At 40.2% G+C, this 20,567-nt stretch overlaps 2 protein-coding genes across 3 annotated transcripts in view; one reads left to right on the top strand and one right to left on the bottom strand.

Moving 5' to 3' along the window:
* Window positions 1-19,471, top strand: part of LOC110828576 (homeobox protein six1) — a 42,276-nt gene extending 22,805 nt beyond the window's left edge. Inside the window, exons 2-3 of the mRNA XM_022061397.2 lie at window positions 12,342-12,492; window positions 13,110-19,471. Of these exons, the coding sequence (XP_021917089.1) occupies window positions 12,342-12,492; window positions 13,110-13,355 (397 nt within the window). The 3' untranslated portion in view covers window positions 13,356-19,471. The remainder of the gene's footprint in view (window positions 1-12,341; window positions 12,493-13,109) is intronic.
* Window positions 1-20,567, bottom strand: part of LOC110828577 (uncharacterized) — a 202,228-nt gene that overhangs the window by 134,999 nt on the left and 46,662 nt on the right. The window lies entirely within an intron of this gene.

Below are 20,567 nucleotides of genomic sequence, written 5' to 3'. Positions count from 1 at the left end.
TACATAGTAACATATTGTGTTGGACTCTCGAAACACTGTTTGGTTTGGTTTGGTTCACAAAGACTCATTGTGTAATGCACCAACCAGTTAACCACAGCTTTATTGTTTTGACACGAGAGCGCACTGTTATTTGTCATGTGCTTTAATGACAAAATACGTCACTGTTTAATTAACATTACTCTCAACTTAAATACATTTTAATTCTTCGAGTTGCTAGCCTCGTTGTCAGTACGTCATGGCTTCGAGGTCCGGTCAGAGCGGTGGGGGAGCTTAGTTATTCTGTCATCTACATCTAGGTCTTCCGAGTACTCCCTTCCCTTCACCCATCTCAGCCGGAATTTTGTAAGCATTTATTACCTCCCTTGTGCACGCTACATTCCCCATCCAATCTTATCATCCTTTATCTGACCGTCCAAATAGCATTTGGTGTGAACAGTTCATTGTGCGGTTTCTTCCAACCCCGCTTAAAGCCGTCAGTAACAGACTACAGACGAATAGTCGAATCAACGCTACTTAAGCGACGAATTCTGTTCGGTCCAATCCGACCGGCGCCACTGTTTGTTTGCAAATGGCGTTTGTTTTCTTATGTTTAAGACGGTTACGAGAGCAAACCTTTGTTGCTTTATAAAGAACGCCTTTGAAATGTAAAGTAGTAAGGCACGTGAAAAGCTACAAAAGACTGAATACGCCCCTTCCACGAAATACGGAAGGAAACGTTTCCAGGTCATCGAGATCCTGGTAACGCGAAAATTCATTATTTGTATTCACATTACGTCGACATCATAACTCTTGAGGTGCGTAGCAACAGGGTTTCGATGGCGTACTCTTAGGAGTACACTGACATTTCAAACGCCAAGGCAACCACGCGCATGCGGAGGAAACCCTCAAGAGTGCAAGCCCCTGGGTTCGCTGCAATTGGTAAAGCTGTTGGGATTGCCTAGTTTCCGGGCTGATCAACGCGACAGACTGACGGACAGGCACTTAAAGCGTTCTTCCTTCAGGGTAGAACATACAGAAGAATGCCTGACGACAGAAACGGGGCTTCGTCCAGTGTAATACTTAAATATAAAATATTATCATTTATTCCAAATGTAGTACTCCTAAGGGGAATTATGTGGCGAGGCTGTAGAAAACTCGCAAGAACTAGGCGTAGATGGAAAGATAATATTAAAACGGAAATAAACTAAACAGGGTGTAATGATGTGTATTGGGTTCATCTCGCTCAGATAGAGACTCTGGGTTCCTATGGAAACGACAATGGACTTTCAGTTTCCATAAAGTGCAGGGAACTTAAGGAGCATTATGTAACTATAACAGAAACTGAGAGGCGAGACGCCTGTGAGTTAGACAATACAACAATCACGAGAGTACAGCAAGAAGAAAGAATGTAGGCGTAACAGTCAGATCCTTCGAACACCAAGTTTCGATTCCCGGCAGGGTCGAATTTCTCTCTTAGCCTCCGAGTCCAGACCGGCTCCAAGGCCCACCCAGCTTCCGAGATTACTTCCTCAGTGGTAAAGCGGCCGGGGCATGAGGCTGATCTCCATCTTGTGCCTACGCCAAGAACGCGTGTCAGTTCCTTATACCTCCGATCCTCACAACCAATTTTCCCTGAGTTCGACCCCCACCAACAGGATTCACCATTTATTCTGTTTATGTCGTTTGTCCACCTCATCCTAGCTACATTCTCAGACCATCTCAGTGTTCTAAGTGTATAACAGCCAATACTTCGAGAACAATATTACAAAAGCAGTACGGAGTCTTATTTGGAGTACAGTAACATTTCAGAGGTGACGTGGCTGACGGATGAACGCGGACGGGCCCATAAGATGGTCTTCGCTTACGCTGAAGCGTAGCGAAGGCTTAGAAAATAGATGGGAGGATAATATTAAACTGGAACTTTGATAATTAGTTTTTGAGAATGTGAAATGAACCATGTTCTGTGGGAGTTTTAATGTCGTTCGTGTCGAAGTGTCAGAATGTTGGGAGTCCCAACTCCCAATAAAATTTATCTTTCATTTTGAAACCGAAAATACGGGATTCCTATTCCAGCCCATTCATTTGTTAACTGCAGTACCAAGACCATCCGCACTCTACAACGCGTAGTCACGTCATTAATAAAACGACAGCAGCGCTCGTGTGGAAACAGAGCAGTTTGCATTATAATAATAATGCTGAATGCAGGTTACACATGTGGTTATTATTTCACAGGAATATCACGTTCCATCCGGTTAGTGTGGTAGCACTGACATTCTTTATTCTTTTGCTCGCATTTTGTTATTTTTTTGTTTTTTTTACAAAGTCGATCATTTATTTGGGACTTTCTCTCTGGTTTATAGTCGTAACATGATAACCTATCACAAGGACAGTCTCACATGCCGTGCCTTCTGAAATGTACAATTATGTGTTGTGAAATTACGACAAAGATTTTGCTATACTGATCTGTATTCTGATATAAAAACAAGTTATTTACGGCTGTTTTAGTAAGCACAGAACATTCTGAGTTACGCTGAGGTAATGAACAAGTGTCTTTCTTGAAAACTTCGTAATAAGTTCTGCGTTGAATCACACCCAATTATTTTTTTCAATAATATCTCCCCCCCCCCCGAATCTTATATCTTCTTAATGGTCTGTTCCTTCCAACTTTTTCAGACAAAGATTTTGTTTAAAGTTTAAATGCGTCATGTTTGTGTTTTATAATTAAAATATATAATATAATTCAGGTCTATACACAAACTTTATTTACAGATGTTAAAATTTAAAATTTGCGCTATTCATCGTTACTACGATGTTACAATACTGCGCCTTCATTTACTACATGTTTCGATGCGTAGCATCATCTTCAGGTTTTTCCTTTAAAACTACTTTATATTACAATGCAAGTTTTTCATTTATTCATCTGTTTTGTAAATTATTATAGTATGTGTTCTGTTGATCTTATTTTATGTATCTTATGTTTGTTTTCCATTATTCTGTGAATAAATTAATTAACATATGAGTTATTTATTTATATGTAAATAAGTTTGGAATATTGGAATAATGGAAAACAAACATAAGATACATAAAATAAGATCAACAGAACACATACTATAATAATTTACAAAACAGATGAATAAATGAAAAACTTGCATTGTAATATAAAGTAGTTTTAAAGGAAAAACCTGAAGATGATGCTACGCATCGAAACATGTAGTAAATGAAGGCGCAGTATTGTAACATCGTAGTAACGATGAATAGCGCAAATTTTAAATTTTAACATCTGTAAATAAAGTTTGTGTATAGACCTGAATTATATTATATATTTTAAAGATTTTGTATTCCTTTCTCATCTATCCCATGCCTGCTACGTGTTTCTCCCATCTCGCCTTTGTTTTGATCATCTTAATACTAAAGGCGACGATCAGTAATTATGAATCCTCATAAAGTGTTATATTTAAGTCTCTCTTTATTAAATTTCCCATTATTTCACACTGTCTATGGGGTGGACTCTCGGATTTCGATTCCCGGCAAAGGCAAAGATTCTTTTGTATGCCCTTGCGTCAAGCCCCCTTCCCAGTGGTTACCGAGGGTCTGAGCCTCAATCAGACTGCTCACCTCCAAATGTCATCTTGTATCATTATGAAGCTATTAAACCCTTTCCAATTTCCCAAATAAAGACCGCGTATTCTTCGCTGTCACAAGAAAAATACACAATCAATCAATCGTTCGTATGGTTTCACGTTATCACAGCGGCGAGTACGTGTTGCTCTGATGATGGAGGCAGAAAATACCTGCGAAACGTTGGTAAACTTCCACCACACTACACAGCGCTACAACCCATAAGACAGTCATCTTCAGTGAATCATTCAACTAAATCCTTCCTTTGCAAGCTACCAAAAGCCCGAGCCTCACAGCAGTGAAGTAACGACGCTTGGATTATGGACCGAGAGAGAGTGTGTGTGTGTGTGTGTGTGTGCGTGCGTGTGTTTGGCGAGAAACGTGATACCCGCGTCCCATTACCCATCCAGTCTACTTTTGGCTCGCAGCCTCCCGCTAGTTCAGCTCATGGAGTTTCGCTCGCGAAGACAATCCTATCATCCATTTATCCACCCTGCATCTCAAGTTTTCTTACACACAGCAATTTGTATACATTATTTCTGTTCAAAATGCACGTCGCCAGGAGAAGAGGAGAGGAATTAAGACGGAAGCAAAGAGAATGTGAATAAACATCGATTATTTTTCTAAACATCATTAGCCAAGCATCTCAGTTTTATATCCGAGAATAAGTAATTCATATTTCTAAACATCATTAACCGACAGACATTCGGGACAAAGAACAATTCATTTCGTTTAAGACGATGAATTAGATGAGCTTTAAACCTCAGTGGTAAACTATACCTACCACATGTTTTTTTTAATCAGTAACTCTGCATTTCATCCACAGATTCTTATTGCTTTGGTATGATTATGAGAGCAAACAGCGATCATTTCATTTTCCTACACTGTCAAATGATCTTCGTAATGGAGAAGTTGTTTTCTTTCAAGTACGCACCGAATTCTTATATGAATATTTATACGAACTACGGGCTTCAATGCGGTATGTGGGGTTAACCAGTCCCAACGCAACAAAAGCCTTCTGTCAAATGTTATCAGTTATTACTTGCTACCCGGTGTGGACTATAATTACATTTTATTACACGCATCGTGAGGACACTGCCGAACTGACACTCGGTGTATCCAAAACTGCCGTTAAGTGCGCACTTTCAGAGAGTAAATACTTAAGTAATCAGACTTAACAGCTGGAAGAATCTGGCACTTAGTTTAAAGTTGAACTGTCACTGAAAGGCACACACTCGTAAGTACTTGACCGATCGGCGGACGACGGACGAGTCCCCGCGTTAAACCCAGGTAGCTTCAAGTGAGCCATGCAGGTGGCCACTCAGAACGTCACTTAAATTCTGTAAGGTTCGATGTGGACACATCGGCGAGGAGACATGCTTTTCAGATGCATTGAGAGGCCAATTTTGCAAACAAATCGATGGATTTTCATTAAACCTTTTATGAACGCCACTATATGCACGTTGTAATTTACTACACTCAACAACACTTTTGTTTTTGGGAGCGCGGACCCTCAAAGTTCTAGGCGAGAAACCTAAAGACAATTGACTAATTAGAAGATCCAGACGCTGATGGGAATAATAGAGAAACTGGGTTAGATGATGTGCACTGGACTGTCTAATTATAGGGTATCCTCCCCACCCAAGCGCCTACATGGTGTATAGTGGGACAGCTTTTTTATTAGAATCTATAGAATCTGCTGGTTTAAGTATGTAGCATCTGAAGAAAATCAGGTACCACGAGTTATTAGTTGAAAGCGTGTCTTTCGTTCATGAAAACATTAACTGACAACGGCTGTATCACGGTAACACAGGAAAATAATAAAGTAGGATTATTTGTGGTTTATTTAACGATGCTGTCAATGTTTAAGACTGTTCAGCACGAATGATAGGATAATTACTTAATAATAAATTCATGGACGAAGCGGGAATGGACTAAATTAGGGCACAATCACTGCGTTTTCCTGGAGATACCGAGGAAAGCTACGAAAAACCTGCCACGATAGTCGGTACGCGGACCGAAATTTAAACCAAGACCTTCAAAACAGTAAGCAGTAATGCAAACCACTCAGAAGCGACGTTCGATTGTATTTTATTTATATTTATTTATTTAGTGTTCTGTCTGACGACAGGTCCATATGAACAGGATCCTTCCATCCTTTTCTCGGACTGGGACCTGTTCATATACGTTCTTGGCAGATGATCCAGAAGTGGTTTGCCATTGCCTTCTTCTGTGTGTGAATGGAGTAATTGTTGGGATGCCACGCAGGAAAACTCCGTGTTGCCTAGACCACGGCCTTGCCCAACACAAGTTATAAATTCGGGCACCGCCGGGAATCGAACCCGAGGCCCCAGGATTACAAGGCCAGCGTTCTAACCGCTAGACTATTTTATTATTTAGTGTTCTGTCTGACGACAGGTCCATATGAACAGGATCCTTCCATCCTTTTCTCGGACTGGGACCTGTTCATATACGTTCTTGGCAGATAATCCAGAAGTGGTTTGCCATTGCCTTCTTCTGTGTGTGAATGGAGTAATTGTTGGGATGCCACGGAGAAACCGGAGGAAAACTCTTCGATTGTATATGAGAGTAAACTAAACCTGGGTGATTTTCGCCGGAATTGTCTGCGACATCTTTCGTGTTTCATTTACACAAAGAACGATGCCAGATAGCCTGACACCGTACAGACAAATTGTACGCTGCAGCGTTCGGAAGTAATTACGCCGATGCTTGCTTGATACGCGTACGGACATCACAAATCACTCGCACAGAGCAATCTGATGGCAGATGCGCCTCGCCGGTTTCTGAACAGATTAAAATGTTTGGGGGTGAGTAACAAGGCCCACATATGCAGTCTTTACGATGACAAGAAACGTTTCTTTGAATGCCCTAACGAAGTCTTTTAGGTTAAATATCACTTTGATATCGAAACGTCGTGTCATCTCTCTTTTAAAATTTCCATCACCGAATTCGTGTAAATAAGTAGTCACACTCTTGTTTCGCAGTCGGACACAACTGACACGTTGCCGTCTTTAACATCATGTACTTTATCATGTCATCTCTACACAACTTCAAAAAGACGGAGTATTAAAAATATTTCAGACAAAAATAAATTCACTTTGTACTGTCAGTGAGTTTGATTTCTTTTGATGGGTCCGCTGTCAGCTTCGTATGAAAATAAGACTCATGGAGGTTTATCACTTTTTTCCAAGCCTGCTTCTTGCCTGTTTACAAGTGCTAAGTGCAGTGCCGTACTGGCTCCTTGTAAGATTCCGTCTTACTTTAAGTACGCTTTCCAACCGAACTGACGAGGCATGAATGATGTGTTGACGTTTTCTCTGACCAGGGTCGTAGACCCCTTTGGTGACCTTAATTCAGACCAATAATTTGGTTCTAGAAGCTGGTCTCTCACTCAGAGGGAGGAACACAGATTGCAGGTGTTTGAGAATCGGGTGTTGAGGAGGATATTTGGGCCTAAGAGGGAAGACGATGGGGCGTGGAGAAAACTGCACAATGACGAGCTTAAAAATCTGTACTGCTCCCCCAGTATTGTGAGGGTGATTAAGTCGAGAAGAGTGAGATGGGCGGGACATGTAGCGCGCATGGATGGGACAAGAGGTGTGCACCGGGTACTGGTTGGGAAACCTGAAGGGAAGAGACCGCTGGGGAGACCTAGACGTAGATGGGAGGATAATCTCAGGCGGGATCTATGGGAGATAGGAGTTGAAGGAAACTGGATTTTGTTGGCCCAGGACAGGGTCCGGTGGAGGGCTTTGGTTAATTCGGTGATGAACCTTCGGGTTCGGTAAGCCATCTAGTTAGTTAGTTAGAAGTTGATTCTAAGTTATGCATAACATTCCTTGGCGGATTCGGCACGCCATCCCGTTTGACAGCTGAGAGACGCTACCGGATTAAGGACAGAACAGCTTGGCTCCTTGAAGATGGCTGTCTTCCGGAATGCAGCACCGTGAAGTCTGGCGGATACTGGCCGCTGATGATGGAGGAAGTAAGCTCCTCTGAAACGTCGGTCAATCTCTACGAGACTATACGGTGCAACATCCCAGAAGACAACCAACCTGTGCCATAATCGTCGCGTTTAACCTCACCGATTTAAATGTATAGTCACATGGCAACCTGCCATTCTTGACGAGGTAAATCACAATGGCTGAGCTGCGAATTTATCAGTTGCAGTCAAAAACAGAAACACGGCAATTTCTTTCTTTCCACAAATATTACTTTATTTCCTATTTTACCCTCCTTTATTCCAGTTCTCTCTTTCTTCCTCAACTCACAAATCATTTCCTGTGCGATATTTATCGAAACAGTCCGGCGCTGTTTATAAAATCCCGTGACGTCATCGCTTCTGTTGGCTCCAGACTCCGGCTGACGTCACAGTCCGGCATCCACTTCAAGCTGGATGGAACTCATACATCAAAGACAAGCATCACATGTGTGGCACCCCTCTAATTATGGATTCTCCATGGAGAAAGAGCGCTATAATAGAAATTCTAAACTCACTGTAGCCAAAACAAACTGTTGGAGAATGGTTACGTTCTTAATGTTAAAAGGTGCCTTTGGGTGCAGCAGATAAAGCCCTTGTACCTCCCGCCCCACCGTAGTTCAGAATGGTAAGACTTGCATCCAGGGTGCGTCTTCGTATCACGAGTGCAAATATCCACGAAGGCTCTTTCTTTATTCCTGAACGCAAACGAAAGGAAATTCAGCGGTACTGGAAGAACCGCGGAAGAAGAAAGGAGAATTCTCCTGTTACGACGCAGTGAAAAGTAATTTAAATGCGTGCTTTAGCGTCCAAAAACTCGACGTCACGCCCACATAATGTAGCCTACGTACAACTAGCGTGTGATTTCATCGCTTTCATGAACAATAAGTCTTAAACCGAGAGGGCTGCTGTAACGGCAACTCTACAGAACTATATTTAGCAGGCACCGACTTCGAATCCCAAAATGAACGACAGGATTTTCGCCGTTTTCTCCAGTTCCTCCAAGATGGCTCCCAACATTTATCACAACCAGTTCTTACCTTTCTTACCCTTTCATGCTTCACGATCGATACATCACTCGATCTTACATAACTTCAACTTTAAACGACGTCGTTAAATAATAAAAAAAAAACATGACGCTTTGGTTGTGTAAGTTCTTTATATTTTGGACTTTTGTCGATCAACTTTTGTGTATTAAAACCACAACGTTTACAGGAAGTGTTCATCTTCTGTCCTACGTTGACCGCGTAAGAAGAAATCCCCATTCTATGCAGCTAGCCCCTTGGTGAACATTGACTCAGACAAGGTTCAGTGTAAGAAACATTCGGGTTTACTGACTAGCTGAGCAACTGACTGGTTCTCAAGAAATACCACGGAACTCGTACTAATGATCAGCCGATTAATAACAGCCTAGGTAAATAGTTAACTGACTTCACTGTCCCATTATTAAGTTGCCTGCTTCAGTGTCAGCCGAAACGCCGGACGGATCGTCACCAACACTTCTAGGTCAACAGGCGTACACATTTTAACTAAACAAGTTGTGTTTGTTGTGCCATTCAATTTGTCAATTCGACCGACGACAAAGATTGCCAATAAAATGTTTATCTGCATCTCATCGGAGCCATGACAGTCAAAAGAGGCAATTTCCTTAATTCTGTCAAGTGTCCGCACTTAACGTTCCTGCCTCACGACACGGCTTTTGCTAGCAAAGTTTCTGTCCCTAGAACCGCCGAAAACTGACGGCACCGGCTTGGAAAATATTATTAAATCATAGCAGTAAGATATGTTAGTACGACGTAAAGGTTTAAGGTCTATTACTCTGAAGAAAAAAAAGGTTATAACCAAAAGAGATAGTAGGTACTCTAAATAACCCCCGGCATAACCATGTGACAATGGACAGACATGACCCGAAAATATTTGCAGCCAAGAGAGAGAAAATAACCTTCAGATGAGGGCGGCATGATCATGTCCGTCAGAATTCTTCTAGTAGTATCACAAAGCAAAGGTGGATTGGGTGACTTGTTGCCCTGATTATGGAGGCAGTAAGCTCCTCTAAAACCTCGGTTAGTTTTTACTAGACTAAGAGGCGAAACATCCCAGAAAACAGCCAACTTCATAATCACCGCCGTGAGAATTTGGTATCTAAACTACACGAGAAGTCTAGACGCCCCGAACAAACCTTGTGACTATGTTTTGCAAATTCAATCTTGAGTTCCCGATGAACCAAACCCGCATAGCACCGAGGTCTGTTACCATCACCCGGTATCAGGGACTCATTTTACAAATTTGTGTTATATCCTGTTACAGTGGTTTTGGCACCTGTGGATGTTTAAGTTGGCGGGAAATCTGAAGCTCGCGTGGCCATGACAACGACGTGATTGTTCAGGTGTTATTCCACAGATACATACGATGGACAATTAAAGCAATTCATCTCTAAAGTGAATAGTCAATTTACTTAAGCACACACTTAGTACACAGTCTAACGTTTTAAGTTGCTTATACAAAACTATAAATTTATCCGTTGTGTTATAAGAGTGTAGGACGTACGAGTCCGCCATTCTGAGTGAAGTACAAAGTCCTAGGTTGTTTCTCGACAAAACGATGCGTTTAAATTATTTGGACCTACGAAATAACAAGCGTAAAAAATTATTCTCTTCACCTAATAAACTTAGGGCGGTTAAATCAAGAAGGATAAGATGGGTGGGACATGTACGAGGCTCGTCCACAAAGTAAGTTTCCCTGGGGCCGTTTACAGAAACAAAACACAATTTCATGGAAATATTTATTGCAACAGATACAGCAAGTGTCCAGCTATTTTTCAACATATTCGCCACCGGAATTGAGACATTTGTCATACCGTGGGACCAACTTTTGAATACCTGTGTCGTAGAAGTCTGCCGCCTGGGATTGGAACCACTGTGTGACAACCATCTCCGCCTCTCTGTCATTCTCAAAACGCTGACGCTGACCGGACAGGAATTTCTTGAGGTGTAGGAAAAGATGGAAATCACTGGGAGCGGGGTCCGGGCTGTAGGGTGAATGATTAAACACCTCCCAGCTGAACTCCTGCAGGAGACTTGCTGTCCGTCGAGCCGTGTGCGGCCTAGCGTTATCACTGACCGCACTTCACAGTCGGCGGGAGCTGCAACGATGCTACTGTGAGAACGCGGGAAGTACCGTTAGTGCACGCGCCATGCTACGTCATTGCTCTATCACGTACGCACAGTCGCTTCGCGCAATATAAGGTTTGCTAGCTGTGGGACGAGTGGGAAACTTACTTTGTGGACGCGCCTCGTAGTTTGCATTGCAGAACAACAAACTTCCATATGAACGTCGTCGTCGAGCCCCGCTTCGTATTCGGGAGGTCCCCGGTTCAAACCTCGGCCCAGAGACTGGGGTTTTTCGTACTTTTAATCAATACCTCCAAGAAAATGTCCGGATAGTACCTTAAAGAAGGTAGACCGCTTCCTTCCACATCCTCTACAATTCTTTATTCACTACCATCCTCCCATTCGACGCTGTATAGTCTGATCTACTGAAAAAGCGTATTTTCCACAAATTATAATATAAACAGACTTCCTTAACTTGGCTCAGAATCGTTTTATGTTATCAATGTTAAACGACCGTGTTCTGTGACCACAGGTTGATGATATGATGAAAATAATACTGCCGACAAGAACAGTAATGTCAGATAACATATCTCAGTCTAATTTTTATTCGCCGAAACGTCAGCAGCTGGACTGCCTTCCGTCCATTCACACATATAGATGGCTTTTTTAAGTCTGGAGAGGGGTAAAATGGCTGGAGGGGAAAGTCATATATCGTCACAGCTACACTAATTTTCTGCGTCTTTTGAAAAGAAAATTCTTTAAAATTAATCATTCGAACCGTCAGATGGCTCCAGTATGAGAAACAAGTGTAACGACATTATTACAAATTAGTATGGAATCTTCTGAGGAACATACAATTTGTATGACCCCCGCGACTAACTTGCATTAATTCGCATGCTTTAAACTTAATTACACACGCAACAGTTGACACGATGTAGGCCGAAAGTGACAAATAGCCGTTCTATGAATAATCCAGAGGGAGTTTTATAGATTCCAGACATCCTGGTGGCATTTCCACACCGCCCAGAGCGTGTCTCAAGGAATCCGTGTTTCCTTTCGGATTCATTTGTACCAAGTAATTATATTAGGCCTTGTATAAAATTATAGAACACTTCTCACATTTTGGCTATAGAGTGTCCCACGTAACTCTGAACCCACTCGATGTCATTTGATGTTGGTCACGTTTCTGTCAATGATTATCAACGAATACCACCCTGCCTTCGGTAGCCCGCATGAACCCACGTGATGGATGATAATTACACCCTCAGCTGACATAACCACGAGTCATTAAAACGCCTTTTAATTTATCTTGACTCGGTAAAACACAAGCGACCCATTTGTCATTATCTGCGTGTCCTAGAGGCATCTAATATGCCCTGAACTGTTATGTTACACTAACCATACAATTTTCTCATAAAAATTACACATAAATATTTTCTCCAAAGTTTTGTGTATACTAGTACCGAATTACTGCGGTCTGCAGTTATATATCGCAGTCTCTGGCAGTAAGAAACATCTTTTTTTACAGCTTGCATTGATCGCCCTAATCTCTGAAACGTCGGCCAGATTCTACGAGACCACAGGGCGCAAAATTCCAGAAGACTCCTTTCTGACTCGTGCATTTCTGTTCGCAGCTCCGGCCGGAGTTCATCTGCGTGTGATAACGACAAGGGAGCCGCGGCAGGACCGAGCTCTGCTCTGGATTCCAGCTCAGAGTCCGTGGACGGCGATCAGAAACCCCCATCGGGACTCGACCACCCGACCTCCCAGGCCATGCTTGCTCAGGTATGCACAAAAAAAGAGAGAGAGAGAGTAAACAAGACAAGATCTGCCTGAAACGGAATCCGCTTTAAAGAGACGTTGTTTTAACCGGCAGTTTCTCCCGAGAATTTGAAGTGAAAGCCGTTCAACGCGGTACCCTTTGGGGGGGGGGGGGGGGGGGAAGACTAAATAAAATAAAATTCAGGTGCGTGGAAATTTTGTAATATAAATTTATTCTGTCTTGTGCTTTCCGGACTTTGTTTAAGAAAGACCAGTCTTGTCACATATGGGCATTAATTGAATGTTTTATGAAAATCTAAGTTTTACTATCGCATTCATTAAAGCACACCAATGAACCTTTTTTTTTACATATTAATTCCATCTCTTCTCACATCTCCCACGTAAACTTCTCACGTTGAGATCTTGCTATCAAATCTGTATATATTAAGTTGCAAAAGTCAATTATTAATACGATATTTTTTTGTCGAAGTACCGTTTGTGCATTGTTAATCGAACAGATTAAATTACAGTCACGAAATCTGCAATCATTTCCCACTTTTAGAAGTGAATATATGACATGAAAAGCGCGTAGTCTGTGAAACGCTGCAGTGACCAGTTAGTTCCTTTTTGAACTGTTTCAGGATCCAGTTCCTCATCACGGCACAGAACTTTTCAGCAGCGAGCTGAAGCCCAGTGTGACCAGTCTTCAAGCTACTGTCATGTCTAACGCAACGCTGGCTGCAGCGGCTGCGTACCAATCACAACTAGGTCTGGCTAACGCAAGGGCTGGCGTCAGTCCAATAGCAGACCAGCAAGCAAGTAGTTCTCTTACGCACCACCATCACCACGGAGATGCGGCGCTGCTCCACGACTATCACTCTTTGTGACAGTGGGTGGCTGGCTACGGTTATAGCCAGTGAGAAGAATGTTGATATCTCTTTTATGTATCATCACAAGGGACATAACGTAGTGGAAACGTTTTAAAATGAGTTGACCTCAATTTCTATTCCATCGCTAGTAAGTTAGTCGAAAATTTTGTTGTTCCGTTTGTGTTTGTAACGAATGTTACCAGACTTAAAACCACTAAATGAATGGGTAGTCAATTTGGCAATGCAGAATATGTACGTCTTAATCTAGCCTCTTCTGATAGCTTTTAATGCAAGGATGCACATCGCTGTGTTGCTACCAAGTGAAATGCCTTCTGATTCTGACACTCTTTCAAGGTTGGTCTTACAGCTGATGAGATCCAAAATTCATACTGGTTCAGAAATGCAAAAGCATGAAACTTGCCTTTTGAATCGTCCGCTTCCTGGCATCATTTTAAATTGCAGATGAATTTCTATCGAGTGTTCCGCATCACAGGTTGAATCGGTTCACAACATAAATCACGTAACGAGTTGCACTCCCAGGACAAGAAACCCCCATCACACATTCATCACAAAAATCAAAAATCACTGCGCAGAACACACATTTTAAGAGCATTATTGCACAAACTTAGTTTTTATTTCTGATCTCTCCACGACAGTAACCAATTTGCATCGTTTATTTGTATGAGAAAACAGATTCAACAGAATACTTCCAACGTAACAGTAGCATTTTATGTCTTCTTGAACTCTTTAGACGACCTAAGGCTGACAATCTATGGATTATCAGCGTCAGTAATCAAGTTTCAGAAAAGCACAATATGGCAGCACTCACCACACAAGTCTGCTGACCTAAGAGCATTTCGTACAGTTAAGAAAACTTACTCATCTACTGTCCGATTTTTTTGTCTTGGCCGATGATCTATGCGCTTGAGGGGAAATGTAGGAATATAATGGGGGACTGCACACTGGAAGTAGAATCAGTTTTTATGCGCATCTGTAGAAATGATTTTCAAGGGGAAGGGTTACTATTTGCAACTGAAGGACTTCATCACCTCAAACCCCTTTATTTAATTCATATTAACTGTTAGCGGACAAGGCCAAATACTCTGCGCATTCAGTTACACTGGCCACGCCAAAAAAATGTGACAGTGATATCCGACTCGCTCACACGAAATACGCAAGCCAGATACTTCAAACTATATATAATCAATTGTATATAAACACTTCGAATTAATTCTCCCATGTACGTCTGATTAAATATTTGCGGAACGAGACTCGCAAGGAAAGAACTCCGGGTGCCGTGTCCGTATAAAAAGTGCAGCTAGTCGCCCGTTACTTTTCCATATGAATAACATTACCGACAACATTTCAGATGCCCAAAAGAGCATATAAATTTAACCAAAATGATTCTTATATTTCATGTATTTATTTCTTTCTGTGCGTACTAATTTCACTGTTTATGGCGAACGGAGCGAAATACGTTCAGAGAATGTGTAGCCTGTCACAATTCCAAAAATAAAGGAACAAACCGCTTTATCAAAATAAATGTTAGTATCATTTTAACAGCACAAATATGATCCACATCTAGTGTCTTATACGTACGAAGAATTATTAAAATTTGATATTTAATAATTTGTATATTCTGAATGTATTTATTTCGCTGCAAGACTGGTAGCTTATACAAAACTTAAATTCTGTTAAAGCCGATTTCATCCGTCAGAACGCTGTTATTAAAATATTACCTTAACTCTAAACACGTGAAAAGTGGCATCATTTTTCCTTTCGTATGTTCCTTTGGGTCCATACACATTCGAAGGGTCGAGTCTTTCAAAGGAACGGACAAATATGCTTGAAGAATACGTTTGGAACGCAGACACAGTCAATAAAAAAAATTCCAAACACTAAAAAGGCAAATGTTTAAAGGACTATATACGAATTAAAATGTGTACATCCATATAAAAAGTGCATACATTTTTCTAATTAAACTACAAAGCACTTGTAAGCACCTCTGTAAGTTTGATGGTGTATTTTTTCTGTAGAAAGTATGTTACGTTGCTCACAGACATGCGTGAGCGTTATTTCAGGGAGTTTTGTAACCGTGAAAAGGCACTACTCATAAAACAAACCTCCTGAAATAAAAGTACAAATGGTATTATGTCTACGCTACGCAACTCCTAAATATTTCACATCCAGCTAGCGAAAACAAAATGTGGAAACGCTTCTCTGGCACACGCAGTACCAAGTGACCTCCCTCATTAGCAAACCCGACCCCAGTTTTGGTGACTGTCCATAAGTAAAGCTTAATTCCTATCCGTCCGTTTGAATTCACGCAAAATGCAAACAGAAGCAACAGATCCTTTGGGAGACTCGAATTTCTTATACATAAAACACGAAGATATTTTTTAAGCGAGCAGTACTTCTGTGCTTGAATTTTCAAAAGGTTCATAAGCATAGCAAGTACAGCTTCAGCAGTAATTGCGTGCAACATTGGTAGGGAAATGTTGCTGTGTACAGCAAAAGTTTTTATTCCTGTATAAATGAGTAATTCTTAGAATTAATTTAATTTACTTCATTATGTGCGTAGAAGAAAAGTATTAAAAACGCTTATAATATATTTAATCATAAAACAGACTAATGCCATTTTTGTCACAGTTCTCAATTATGTATCACGTGTGATATAACAAGATACAGATAACAAACATTTCAGAATCTACCACTACTAGTTGTCAAATCAATAATCCGTGTACATTCAATTAAATTAGTAGTACTACCTTTCTGTAGTCGTTAAAATAAAACCTTAGTATGAGAATTTAATTCGTTAAGTCACAAATCGTTTCCACCTTAAAATAAATTTAATTACGTCAACTTCGTATTATAAACCCTACTTGAAATAATAGGGTATCATTTCAACATCAGCCTCTACATAAAAAGTGATTTGTTAAGCGATACACAATTTAAAAAGACAGATTTTGGGTCATAATTTTTTGTTTATCAAATGTCCAATCATTCGCTACATTAATACAAAGGCAATGAAATGTCACTTTTACAGCCCTTACTGACATATGAATTTTGAAAGGAATTATTAGACATCTGTTCCCATCGCAAAATACTCGAGGTCCACTCGTAGACCGAGATTCAGGCTGGTGCAGTTCTATGCACACTTGAAAAATGTTTCACTAAAAGAACCCTACTAACCCGATAATGCAATAGCCTCTGAAAGTGTTGTTTTGAAATACACAACAATATTTAACACAGGCGTAGCACATTCTGCGATAAAAACTATTTCCACTATTTCTAGAATAACATTCAGTATTTCGATCTGGAAAGTCTCAAAAGCGCTCTGATTATTAATGCCTCACGTTTCTCTAGAGACATCGCACACATACAGGTCTGAGGAACGTGATGATTAATCAGTACCGTGCTGACCTTTCGTCCATCAAAAATAGTCAGCACAACCGTCATTCAGTTTCCAGTGGTTTGTTCTAGGGCGCTGTTCTGCTGAAACCTTAACTGATTATCCACAAGAAACTCGCTGTGCAGAACTATATCCCGCTCTGGTTAGAAAGACAAAAGAATGCTCACAGATGACGTATTATAAGAACAAAACAAACTGAACTACACATTCTTATCACGGGTGCAATCTTGTTACGTGAGGTCTCTTCATGTTGACCCAAGACTGCTCGAACTGAATTTCATAACTATCCGATGAACCACCCTATAGGTACACATACATACATACATCATCATCATCATCACAAGCAAGGTGCACATATTAAATGAATGCCATTTTACTGTCAACCTAACCTAATGAACTATGGAACTAAACGTAACCGAGTATGTCATATGATCAATGTTTAGTGACCTAGATTTTACAGGCATTGGCAGGGCACTGTGAGTAGGCCAACACATATCATGGTCGTCTCTCGAATATTCAGTAACTTCATGAGGATTCCTGTCCCCGCCCCAAAATTCTAAGGTTATGTTGATTAACCCTTTGAGTCCCGAGCTGTCTAAACAGTATCTCAGAATTCAGTTCCCACTGGAAACAAATCACAACACTTCTCCATTACAAAGACCATGTTATTAATGATGTACAGGGAATTAATAGCTTTCTGCTTTGAAAAAAACCCACAAATGCGATGTCGACATAATGCGGAGTTATTAATTTTTAAAGCAGGTGGCACACATAGTAACCACTGGGCTTTAAAATGTCAACGTTTCTTGGCGAATTGAATGTGGCTTCATCACTGCTTGTAAAAATTCCGTTGCCTTTAAGTTTGAAAGAAACTCAGAACAAAATGTTTAGTAAACCTGTCTGCCTTGAATAGTTACATAATGCAAAAGTTGGTACTTACAACTTTGAAATTTCAAGCATCACCGCAGAATGCTGTGCACTGTACTGTGGCATATTTGATTGTGGGTCATCCTGCCTGGTTGATTTGTGTCGACTGGTAATGAAAGTCTCATGAACTGTACCCACTTGATCTGTATTATTGAGATATTTCTTACAAACGTAGCCAGTCTGTTCAAATAGTTTATACCGCATGTAACATCGACAATTTTGGTGTCGATTCCCTTACAAACACAGCACGAAATCTCCTTTGCACTGTAACCGCAAATATAGACCCGTGAAAACACAGCACACGTTTAGGTTTCCCTACATGAGACGCCATTTTAACAACAGCGAGTGTAGCGCTTCAGGTGGAAAGATTGGGAAACTCTAGTGGCACGATTTTAAACTTAGTCATATAGTGTACCCAGGTGTGATTGGTCTTTATTCCTCTGCCTATCGATCCATGAGCGAAGCAACAAAGAAAACATTTCATGTTTTATCCAGTAGGTCACGTACTTAATGATATGGGCTATTCTAGGAGTGTGGTTTTGGTGACGAGAAATGTAAAAAAAAAATCTTGAAAATTGATCGGTTCACAAAATACTAGTCTCCTCAGAAGCGACTGCACATAGCAGGCAACGTATTTGCACAGTGCAATCCTTGATATAACACTCACCCTACACCTTCCTACCTTCATCTACCATCAGACGACGCCTCTGAAGGTGGTAATCTAGAATAAGTGAACAAACCAAGCGAACTGCTTTTATACTGTATGACTTGAGTACGAAGAAGGTTGTCTTCTGGGTTGTAGCACCATCGGGGAGACTCATCGCGATCAGTCGCCCTGATGAAAGCAGCAAGGACCTCAAAAAACGTTGGTAAACATCGACCAGACTACACAGCGCAACAACCCAGAAGACAGAAATCTTTGCTTTTATGAATATTTGTGATAAGGGATTTTAACCAGCTGAAATAACGGTTCGGTTACCCTGTGTGCTTAGTTCTGGATTAAGTTCCGTTCCTTACCTTCTACAGTTCTGGAAGACGGTTTGAACAGTTCAAGACACGCTGAACATCTTCATCGGTTGAATACTTAATTAAATTGAATAACCACTTGGCTGCCAAAGATGAAAAATTTTCACTAAGTCACAAACTATTATCGCACAAGAGTAAGTTGTATTAGAAGGGGGATTATCCGTGTCATAGAGAACGTTCCCTCCGGGCAATTGTGTGTTCACAGTCAGTCGGTGGTTAGAAATAATCTAACCTTTTTACTTCGCAGCTGTTACAACCACGTTGAAAATTCTCTCTTGAAAGAAAACAGAATATTCTTTCCCGATAGTTAACGAAAGGAATTATTTTGTCTGTAAGGTTGGCACACGTGATCCCGAGCGATGCAAAATCTTTGATATCTGAATGGGTCAGCCATCAAGTATACTGTAATGGGAAATGTAAGTCATCGCTAAATGGAGGACGAAAATTGAATTGAACGTACTGAAGCAGGAAAGATTAAAGCTCAGTGAGTTCATCACATTTCTCAAGAAGCGAAACGCTGATTGGTTAAATTCTGGTTACCAGAAGTCGCTTCGTAGTAGGTCTATGAGATCTGCAATTCTTTCGATCCGACTTCTGTATTCTCAGCATTCGACAGCAAACCAAAACCGTCTTCCGAACTGCATCTATTTTTAGGTTAGGTTTTAAAACCATGTAAAGAACAAGATTTATATAATCTGCTGTGAATGAACCCGACCATAAGACGCAAGTTAATAAACAAACAGTACCCTTGTACTTACATCGATTCTTTCATGTGTGTGTTTCTTTCTCTGTTGCGTGTACATAAATGTTATTAATGTACATACGTATTATAAATTATACTGATCGTGCAATGCTTCTTTTTTAATATTTGTATCTTTCAATAAGCAAACGAAAGATGCAGCATACATGCTTATCATACGACCATTATCACTTAAGACAGGGGTGTTCAATTCCGTATTTTCGGGCCGGATAATCAGCAGGCCTAAAACCTATGTGATTAAATCAATCAAAAGATATGTTTCATTAACAAAACCAATCAGCAGTGGACTAAATTGGTAGATTTAATGAATCTTTAGTCGTGAGAAATTATATAGTTCTATAGAAAATGTTTAAGATTAAAAAATATATTTCATGACTTTTCTGTCGTTTCTGGATTAAATAGTTTGTGCACCACTTCTTATAGTTGCATAGTCTTCAAATCTGTAAATATTTATCGGGAATAATTATGGCTATTCATAAGATGGTATAGTTGCGTCATATTGTGAAGATATATATTTAATTAATTATTCTTGTCCGTCTAATCACAATTTAAAATTTAAAATTAAGATAATTAAAATATCATGTGATGTTCCTTATCGAAACATTCGATTTACATTTAGAACATATTTTTCCTACGACATGTTTCGGTTCTTAAATGAACCATCTTCATGTGTATAAAAATTAAAATTATATAAACTTAAAACTTAATCGTAATTTCTTATATGCAACTTTTTTAATAGTTGTTTATCAGTTAATAGTGATGTTCACTTCCAGATTCCATTTTTATATATTTGAAGTTGTTTTACATATATGTTTAAGTAAACTTTTTTTGTTGGTGAATGTTTTTGTTGATGTTAATACATCGGCCAAAGATGAGAGGTGTAGATGAGTTCCGATGTGTCTGGAAGTATTATCGTTCAAAAAGTTTACTTAAACATATTAACAATCTGGAAGTGAACATCACTATTAACTGATAAACAACTATAAAAAAAGTTGCATATAAGAAATTACGATTAAGTTTTAAGTTTATATAATTTTAATTTTTATACACCTGAAGATGGTTCATTTAAGAACCGAAACATGTCGTAGGAAAAAGATGTTCTAAA

This window comes from Zootermopsis nevadensis, unplaced genomic scaffold (genome assembly GCF_977971745.1).
Source record: "Zootermopsis nevadensis isolate Lab colony 2312 unplaced genomic scaffold, Znev_1.0 Znev_ptg000021l, whole genome shotgun sequence".
In the NCBI taxonomy this organism is placed as follows: domain Eukaryota; kingdom Metazoa; phylum Arthropoda; class Insecta; order Blattodea; family Termopsidae; genus Zootermopsis; species Zootermopsis nevadensis.
Note: the sequence above shows the minus strand (reverse complement) of the source record. Positions and strands in the feature narration are given on the sequence as shown.